The sequence below is a fragment of the Dipteris shenzhenensis genome, chromosome 3 (assembly GCF_047967505.1).
Source record: "Dipteris shenzhenensis isolate YYH24624 ecotype China chromosome 3, Dip_SZ_1.0, whole genome shotgun sequence".
NCBI lineage: Eukaryota > Viridiplantae > Streptophyta > Polypodiopsida > Gleicheniales > Dipteridaceae > Dipteris > Dipteris shenzhenensis.
This window is the reverse complement of record NC_141598.1, coordinates 59,521,719-59,531,785: the sequence shown is the minus strand read 5'-3', so window position 1 is coordinate 59,531,785 and position 10,067 is coordinate 59,521,719. Positions and strand designations below refer to the sequence as shown.

The 10,067-nt window shown below is 41.0% G+C and overlaps 1 protein-coding gene across 2 annotated transcripts; it reads right to left on the bottom strand.

The window, feature by feature from the left end:
- Window positions 1–1,068: 1,068 nt before the first annotated feature.
- On the bottom strand, window positions 1,069–9,747 carry LOC147904088 (uncharacterized). 2 transcript variants are annotated; one of them, XM_087370495.1, is made up of 5 exons: window positions 9,636–9,747; window positions 6,633–7,066; window positions 5,345–5,508; window positions 4,975–5,206; window positions 1,069–1,551 (listed from the first exon to the last, which is right to left on the bottom strand). In XM_087370495.1, the coding sequence occupies exons 1-5, from the start codon at window positions 9,688–9,690 to the stop codon at window positions 1,309–1,311; spliced, it is 1,128 nt and encodes a 375-aa protein (XP_087226621.1). In that variant the 5' UTR covers window positions 9,691–9,747; the 3' UTR covers window positions 1,069–1,308. The 2 variants fall into 2 exon arrangements, with proteins under 2 accessions (XP_087226621.1, XP_087226628.1); XM_087370502.1 differs by lacking the exon at window positions 9,636–9,747 and adding an exon at window positions 8,938–9,535 and having other exon boundaries at window positions 1,071–1,551.
- Window positions 9,748–10,067: the final 320 nt, after the last annotated feature.

Sequence of the window (10,067 nt, the reverse complement as noted above, 5' to 3'; positions counted from 1 at the left end):
CTTTCTTCCACATCAGCGCCACGAATGATAATTTAGAAGCTGCAACCGTGATGAGACTCACTACAAGCACTTGACATAAAGGCTCAAGCAAATGACATGAGTTTCATATACTGAGTGCAATTCAAAGGATAGCACTATTGCTCAGGTTATTAACATTGTCATTTGTATGACTTGTCGATTGCTCGATAACCAAAGGCATGGTAATTGAATAGAGGTGTAATCCACAAAGATCTGACCACCAGACCAAACCATCTCTTCAAATGAACCATATCATACATTCAGACCTAAACTCACAGTGCAATCTTCCACATCTTGTTTGGAATCAGAGATATCGGTGCTCCTACGATGAATCTGGACACCTTAATTAGGACAGAAACACTGGGTCCCACAATTGGAGAAATGGTGATTTATAGAAGCAATGGCATTCTATTATAAACTCATTATATTGAGAGACTTCAAATATTTGAGAGGCTGAGACCTAGGATTCTTAATTTGTACTTGATTCTGTGCAATAAAGAGTTTGCTTTGTTTCTCACACTGTTTAATCCTTATTCCAACTCCCACTTCATCTTCAATAGTATCAGTGTTGAGAGGATTAAAATATAAAATATAAAAAGCATCAGTTGTGCCTACATGTCATGGTATATTCTGTCAAGATAGCTTTTATACTAAGGAGGAGTTTTAGGACATGCATCACAATTTCCTGACAACGTGTGGTTAAGGAGTTTATCAGCAAAATGAATGTGCAGTTTGGAAGCCTAACCCTTAACAACTGCTCAGTTGGCTCTCTCGTTCCTGCATTCCTGCTCCATTGAGGCTCCTATTGCTTTCCATGTTCATTTTTGTGTGTTTATAAGCTCATAGGGGACACCCCTAATTTTTGTAAAGACAACACCTCTCTTGATGTTTACTAAATGGCTTTTACCATGTTTTCTAGAAAATACACGGGACCATCTCTTACGAGCATGGCTTCCCGAATAAATGAAAAAAAGCTGTAGACCTTTTTGCTCATCCTCTTTAAAACTGTAACAAAATCCTTTTGTTGTAAATCAAAAACCAGAACATAGATCTGCAGGTTCTCAGAGAAAATCTGCTAGACAAAATTAGAAAACACTGACTTTGACTTTTTACAAAACCAATCCAATAAATCTAAAAAGGGGACATTTCACTAATAATCATATTTGGTATCCTGATTTCTGATAGCAGATTTGTAGGAGACTATAGAACATGCCCAGGTAAAAACAATATTCCACCATTCATCAATACCAGGAGAAAACTCGACCCTTGTAGAATAATAGTGACATATACTCACCTGTGCTTAAATCCAGGCTTTCTCTTTTCAACAAATGCTGACATCCCTTCCTTTTGATCATCAAGACCAAATGTTGCTCCAAAGATAGCCTGCTCTTTCCTTATCCCTTCATGTAGCCCTATCTCATATGCAGAATTAACTGCAGCTTTCGCCATGAGCACCACAGGTCTGGATAATTGTGAGATTGTTTTTGCCATAGCAATAGCCTCATCAAGCAGTTTTTCATTACCTCCTGTAATCTGCCAAACCGCAACATGAATGAGATGCATGATGCCTGGACAATAACTTTTCCTCAAGACTTACATATCTAGAATAATTTGATGAATTTTCAAAATCGAGCTTTATCCTTAAGGTTCTACAATTCAGATGTATGATACTTGGTGATGCTGACTTGCCTTCTTAAAAGCTGGGGTTACCTGCTAATGTAGATGTTGCATCTCACCTTTCAGAGCAGCAAAGTAGATTAGCTGTGGCATTGCATTGGCCAAAGACGTCTATAGAATCTAACATGTGCCTTCTAAAGCCGTCTAGAAATGTCCACACAGCCATGCAAAGCTTGAAAACAAGTTGTTTTGTGTATAATATTGCTTCTCTGACCATCAGTTGGTTACCAACCAATGAAATTTTCAAATTTGGCTATTCACATTGGTCTCAATACCATGGGACTTCACTTGGTGCTAAAAACTGCCATCATAAAGACTGAGAACTCATATAAATCTGACAAATAAAGTTTGATGAAAAGATCCCTTAATATTATAGTGTTCCTGAAGGATATAATTCTATCAATAGACAGATTCCCAACACGTAAGACGGCATCATCTCGAACACACCACACAATTAAGTTCTTTATGAAGCTCAAAAAGGCCACCAGTCATCCATGGCATGTCCTAGCATATACCAGTTTCTCAGACCAAAAACTCTTCAATGAGAAAGGCACAGAACTAGCTTATTGTAGCTATGGACCTGCGTGTCCATTGCTTATCAATATATGCACCCAACTCCAGCTAGGCACTGTGAGGGCTTCTATGCTATATATAACCTCGATTCTAGGTGGCTAACTAGAGTCCTTAGCTTTAAGGCCATCCACCCTTAGCTAATAGCCTTGCCCTCGAGGCTCCCTTAACCCAAAAGCTAGCTATTGGATAACCCTGATGAGCCAAGGCCTTCCATCCTTGGTTAGTGGCCTTGCCCTCTAATCCAAGCCTCACCATTCGCTAACCTGATTAGCTAGGTATTTGAGATATTTCAATTCCTCACACAATTATTAAGATATAGGCTTTTTTACTATAGCTCAGATAGTATTGTAGGCAAATTGTTGCATTCACTACCCCCCAATCGAGTGGTCTCTTGGGAGGCATACATCCTTCACATAATATGCATGCACTAAAGGAGATGAACCAAGATACAACTCAAATTTCTAGCTCACTTCTTTCCATAAATGTCCAATAAATAAGTCTTTGTCAATTACAATGGCAATGGTTGTCCACCTCTTCAGACTGAAAACTAAAAAAAAGTATCAGCCTGATCATATTTGTTTTATTTCTTCTAATTGCATGATAATTGTGTGTTTATTCTATTTTGGGCATGCGATATCATATATGTACTTCCTTGGTGCTAATAAATGATTCAATATTCCTTGCAATGACAGTTAGATAGTGGTCTGGACGTGCGTAGGAGATTATTTAAGTTGCCCAACTATCCATTCCAGCAGTGACAGTAGCTCCAAAACAGGTTCGCCAGAAAGTGGTTGAATCGGCAGAAAATTGCCTCTAGAAGTAACGCCCAGTCACTGGAGGGCCAACCAGCCAAAGTTCCTGCATGACGGAACTGCTCCAGAAGGTGGCGGCTATTCCAAACTAAGCTGACCAACTAGGTTTATCGCGATGAAACTGTCCCACAAGTTGCCCTGGCAGTGGAGCTGAGGTGGGCGGGTGTGGGAGGGCTCGAAGCAACGAGATTGCAGGGTGACAAGGAGCTTCTGCTGAGATTCATCAGATTTAGTATAGGGAAGAATTGAGAGATTGAAGTGCGAAATGGTGCCAACATGACAACCCTAAAAAACCCAACTCAACTATTAACGAGAGATGAGAGCACACACACCACTAACTGGGTTAAGAGGGAAAACCTTGTACAAGGGCAAAAGTGCCCCCTACCCTTCTAATCTTATTGATACACTGACACTACCTTAATCTTTCCCCCTGCCAAGGAGAGTCTGGCCGAGCTCCAGTAAAGGAGCTTGTGCCAAACACTCTCTAACACTGGGGCAATTTGCTGCTTAGCTGAAATGTCAAGTTCCACCTGACATCCAAAGGGCTTAGTGGGAGTCCAGCAAAAACTTCAATAATAGAAAAAAACAGTTGAGATTACCTATCGGTAACAATTGTTTGCCCCGGTCTAGATAACCTGGCAATGGACAATGGAAATTTGTTTGCCCCACACTAGCTAACCGGGCACTGGACAATAGAGCCTCACAAAAAAACAACCAACAATACTGATCGAAAAATTTGTTGCCCCACTCTGGCTACAAACTTCTAACGTGGAAAAGGGATCAAAAAAGCCTGAGAGACATGGAAATGGAGCATAGAGCTCGCCCTTGCTAAATCTAGATGAGTGTACTGTTCACTTCCTTCTGCACTCAGGTTCAGGGTGCAATCTGGCACAGCTTAAAAACCCATGATGAGCACCAATGCACTAGCACACTCAAGGACCAGAAAATTTACTACATGTTGACTGAGTTCATTCGGAAGAAGTGATTTGCAAAGAGCAACCCCCAAGTGTCTCTAGTGGCACCATACAACAGAATGATGTTCAAGAAATAGATCAAAATTCCACATGGGCACATGGGAGTCAACTGTATGTCCAATACAAGCAAGGTCATAGCACCTTCCAGATCATACAGCATCACAGCCAACAGTTACAACAATGGTCACACCGATAGATAGCAAAACCTCACCTCTTTATCAAGAGTTAAACTTGACACTTTGACATCCCTTTATCAACAAGTATAACTCCTTGTTTTTAATGAGATATCCTTGGTAGGAAGGAGAACTCTAAACTTTATAGACCTACATATGCGTTTGTGAAACTTCTTGTTCCAAAAGAGCTTGAAAGGAAAATTTCATGTGTTTTGAGGTTTATTAGCCCCTATACATGAGTGGGTCAGGTTCCTAAGTTATGTAGCAGTTGAGCCATGCATAGGCCGGCCTAGAAGAGGTTGAGATGACCTGTTGGGATTTTTACGTAGCAACAAGCAGGGTCACTCAACTTTGTAGGGGAGTCAGCTGTCTCTTCATCTGTCTCAAATGCCAGGCGGTCTCATAGAAGCCATGGTAGATGACAGTCAAGCCACGTTGAGTGCACGTGTGTGAGTATTATCAATTGTACTCTTGAGCAACAAGGCCAGTAGGGTTGACAGCTCGATTTTGGCAATATCGAGCTTTGCATGGTACTTGTGTTTTGAGAGAAAAAGGTATGAATGATTTTCAATACAGATGTTTTACAAAAAATGTCACTCAAGCATCTGTCAAAGTATAAGCTAAAAATTGTTGTTTGGGAGGCAGCAAGTGTTAAATTCAACAAAGCTCTCGATGAGGTAATCATTATCTGCCTACTAGTGAGAAAACGATGTCTGACCTCAGAAGCAAAGATTAAGAAATTCATACCACACGGCTTGCAAGTCCTCTCTGACAAGCCTCTTGAGCATCCATGAAATATTGTCCTGTTAAAATCATCTCCATAGCACGAGACTTGCCAACTTCGCGTATAAGTCTCTGTGTGCCTCCCATGCCAGGTATAGTCCCCAATTTTATTTCAGGTTGACCAAAAACAGCTGCTTCTCCGGCAAGGATAATGTCACACATCATAGCAACCTCACAACCTCCCCCAAGTGCATATCTGGTGAGATAACAGAGTTGCCATATAAATACATCTTTACAATGAAGAATGCATAAAGCAGCAAAAAACTCAAAGAAATCCCTCTAGTAAAATCTAGATGCTAGGCAATGGACCAAGAAGTACAAAAACCAAGCTTACCCATTGACAGCAGCAATGATTGGTTTCTGGATTCTTGCAACATCATTCCATTTTGCAGGAAAGGTTGAAGTGTACAGGTCAACGAGGTTCTTGTCTTTCATTCCTTTTATATCTGCTCCTGCTGCAAACGCTTTACCCTTTCCTGTGATAACAATGGCTCCAACCTTCCATCCCGTTGAAAATCATTATATTCTCTTGAAAGGTTGGAGAATTTATGTACCAAGACCATTGCAGGAAACAAATATATGAGAAGGAAAATGCAATCTATCAGGTTTGTGAGATATATGCCAAATTCTGAAAGTGGTGCAAAATTTTATGAATCCCCTCTACAAAGGCAAATTTAAACCTTCATATCATGTGTGCAATCCAACTTTTTATTTCCAATATAGGACAAACTTACCAAGAGAGTCAGAGCAAAGATGAATCTCCCTTGCCCCTCCTATAACTACCTATTGCTTTGCCAAAGAGAAGAGGATCAAATACGTACACCGGTGCTAGAAAAGTCCATCATATGGGACCCTCAAGAAAACCCCAGGCCACACTATCACAAGATTATCCAAGCACAATGGAGGAGCGCAAGGCCTCTTGCATCTAGTGGTCCAGCCCAAAAATCTAGCTTGGGCAAGGCTTTCTAGTTCAGAAGGAAACATCAGAGCTTCCACAAGATTCGATCTGGCAAGCAGGTGTAATGTGGCAGAGAGACTGTACAGATGAGGCTGGAGGTTGACAGAAGTTGTGCTTTCATATTTCCTAGCTTATGAAGCTTAACACATAAAGTTTACGACTGTTCACATTTTCCCTCAACATCTTTCATTTACTATGTAGTCATGTCTCAAAAAACAGAAGAAAGGAGCTTTCTTGTAGAGGCCGGACTAATACTTAAGGTCAACTCAAAAGTCATGTTTGAAGTCCCCATCTCCCTTTCTCTCCCACCTGTTGTATGATTTGTTTTGAATGGAATATATCACTCTTTTATTTTAAGTCCCCATCTCCATGAGACTACTGTGCAGCTTTAAGTGATAAGGAGACTCTAAACATTGGTCCTAATCAGAGCATGAAATGATTTCTTCTCACCCTTTTTTATTTTAATCCACAATATTGGAAAAAGTTATATTTTCAGACACAGAATTTAACATCAAGGTTCATCTGCACATGTGGGAACATCAGATCTCAAGGGCAAAAGATTATACAAAAAAGCCTGAGTGCACCCAAGCAAAATAGAAATCTATTTTCTTGCTGTTTCAAAATTTTGTATGGAGTACTATCTATAGAGAAATGGAAATCATACCTCTTGCATTGCATCAAGATCGTGAAGAGCACTGACAACCTCATGCATCAAACCTTCAGAAAGGGCATTCAGTACCTCAGGCCTGTTCAATACAACCAATCCTACAACCCCTTCTTCAACAATAGTCACTTCAATACAATGGTATTCTTTAAACCGAGCCTCTGTTTTATCTTGCCTCTGAGGCACATTTGCAGACTCTGTATTATGGCTTGAGTGAGACGAGCAGAATGATCGATAGCTTTGCAATTTCAAGGCCTTGTACGTGCTGGAGCCAACTGGATGCATCCACGAGACGCTATGATTTGAAAGAAAACCCTCCACACCACAATTATTCTTGTGTAATTTTTGTAAAGGGGGGTACAAACTTTTTGACCAGTGTTTACTTTGCTGGTGAAAAGCACTTAGCCAGCCAGGGACTCTAGAAGCCAAAATATCTGCAAGCGAGAGAATCAGTAGAAGCTATTATTAGAAAAAGAGTAGAACAATCCATGGTGAATCTTCAAGTTGGTCTGCTAAAACCTGTCAGCATTGTCAAGTCCCCATGTGGATGCCAAGAATCATAATGTTTGCTATTTTACAAAACACATATCAATACTTGTGGTGAAGAAGCTATACAAGCTCCACGTTACTATCTCCCTAGAGAACGTCTACATGGTTATGCATTTGATGTGATATGGAAAAGCCAACTAGGGTACAGGGAATGTTACCATATACACGTTAGCCACGAGGCTGGAAGAATTAAACTGACAGACAGACAGGGAGAACTTGCTTGTCTTATAACATAAGAGCAAACAGGTGAAACAAGCCAATTCCAGATGAGCACTGACACTGCCTAAGCATGGCTTTCTGAGAAAGGCAACTGCATCAATCAAGTATCCAAAATATAAACAGAGGCCAACACCCTGCCTTGCACAATCAAACTCACAAGCCTTGACAAGTTCGGTCAGAAATTCCCATCTTAAAATGAAACACATATGCCACGCATATTGCATGTAATTAAAGAATGCATGGAACAAATTCAAAGCATACATTGATCACACAACACTAACAATTTTCTCACAGCCCAATTTGTCATGAAGGAAACAGACCTGGTGGCAGATTGTATAGTCCTTCATGTTCACGGATACAAACAGGGGGAATAACCAAGAGGTGAGCATGCACTTTCTCTAGTGTGCATCCCTTCACCAATATGAATGTAGGATTCAGATGCAGCATACAGAGTTTCCGAATTCCAAAAGCCAGAATGCAAAGATCACCCAGGGTACTGCAGATTCAATACATATTTTTTTGGTCCATGACTTCATACAATTTTACATTGGTATTGCATAGATTCTCTCTTACCAGATAGTTAGCCATATGGGTATGACTAGGTTTTGTGATGTTTTTTGAAAGATATACTCACTGTGCTCCACAAACTCGTGGAGTTGTTTGAGTACAAAAGAAGTACAATCATGCTCCAAGAATGCTCCACATGTAGGCAGTCTAATCCTGCACTAACTACAGCCACCTTAGCTACAAACTCTGAGCAAGGCTGAGCAGAATAGATGCTCCCATCACTCTCTCTGTACTTATAGTATGAACAGTGTTCGGATAATCCACCATCACTTCACATGGGATACTTTATGACACATCAAAGCTGATTTGTCAAATAGAAAACAGGGGTATCATCACCAACTCCAATCCATACATACTATAATCAACCTGCTGTCACTATCTTCTCTGATATCAGGTAAGGTCTTTCTGTGATATTAAGCGTGGCCTTTACTAGCTGGTAATCTAACTCGTAGCCAAATCTCAAAATAAACAGGATTGCCCACGATCCTTTGCCTTGACCATCGTTCAAGATCTTTTATTTTAACCGCAATAATTACATTTTTTTCCACACAGTCACAACTAAATATTTATTTCTACGTGAATCTCATGCAGCCAACCACAAGGTTAAAGCCATCAACCCCATCGCACATAATATGGACAATCCACTATGACATCCCCATACCAAGCATACAGGGACAAGCTAGTGTGGCATCCCATGAAGCATAGTAGGGATTAGCTACTACAAACATTCAAAGAGGTCATCATGAGCCACCAATGGTAGTGTAGATCAATTGTACCAAAGTGTTCGTACTGAGTTTCTATACTGACAGAGGTAAAGAGCAGACTCAGTCCTGCAAAAGTAGTCAGAAAGAAAAATGTTGAGTCCTTCATTGGTTTAGACCATCCAAAATGCTGCCTTGTCTCTCTAATGAGCCAAGCGGTCCATCAAGTTTCACGAATGCCATTCTGAAAGAGGGTTAAAGAACGCTACCTTGCTAAAGGCGGTCAGAAATCTGGGAAGCTAGGCCCTTCGCTAAGCTCAACTTTCTTCTTTGAAGAATCATGCATCAAAGGTTGGCTATTCAGGCAAGCCTTTCAAAATGGATGATTACCGCTATGCACATTTTGCAATCGTGCAAGACAAACAGTGCTCCATGTCACTTGGGCATGTCCCTGTACTTTTGGATTATGGAGAAAGCTGGCTGCCTGGTTTGGCAAAGCCACCTTCATATATGCGTTATATGGTATACAATGGGGAGCCATCGCCGTCGATTGGTTTGACAAAAGCTCTTTGCTTCCTTGAGTGCGAGCTTCTAGGGAGAAACGGCTTGTTCGTCACTCATCAGCACGATGAGCTAACAAGCATTGCACAGCAGGCTATGCAGTTCTTTCCACAGAGAGAGGCTATGTTTGATTGGATGTTGTGGGACGTGGTAGCCGAAAACCATGTTGAGAAGTATTCTTTGTGCCTAAAGGTAAATGGAAGAATATAAAATACGCATTGCCGTCGTCGAAGCTAGACAGTGCCTCACAAAGCCCAATTTCGAATAGGTGTTGAAGATTCATAGAGAAACAGCCATGAACTGAGACGGGTCAACAACCATGACAAAAATTTGGCAATAAGCTATGGAGATGAGTTGCGTGGTTAAGAGTGGAGTGGAGAATTCATAAGTGAAGAGGTGGTCTCACCATGACAAGGTGCCAAAGGGTGGGCAGTGAGGGCAACTAGACGATGAAGAGCCATAGATCCCCCCCCTGATGAAAGAGCCAACGTTTTCACGTGCCAAGAGCATTTTTTGGAGGTTTTCCCCCACAATCAACCACTCTAAAGAAATGTCACATCAATAATAAAGAAGCGTTGCCAATAGAGTTTAAGACCATGCCGCCAAACTTGTGAGTGTGTATGTGCCGGTCCTAAGTAGGGCGGCTCAGCGCTTTATCTTGGTCACCTTGTATGAAGGCACTCTTGGCACTTGTACAATGCAAAAAACAAGCTGAAGTATCTTCAGTGGGCCTACCCATGGGATTGTTTTTTTTGGGGTTAATTTGTGGTAGAAGTGGGCCGTGATTATGTTTGTATTGTTGTGTACAGCAAGGAGTGGTCTAACCAATACACATAAT

Excerpts from the sequence above, each read along its gene's own strand:
- LOC147904088 (XM_087370495.1), bottom strand. The coding sequence starts at position 9,690 with ATGGCTCTTCATCGTCTAGTTGCCCTCACTGCCCACCCTTTGGCACCT. Across the intron at positions 5,509-6,632 it reads ATCTTGATGCAATGCAAGAG|GTTGGAGCCATTGTTATCAC; the intron begins GTATGATTTCCA and ends ACGGGATGGAAG. Across the intron at positions 5,207-5,344 it reads ATCATTGCTGCTGTCAATGG|ATATGCACTTGGGGGAGGTT; the intron begins GTAAGCTTGGTT and ends TTATCTCACCAG.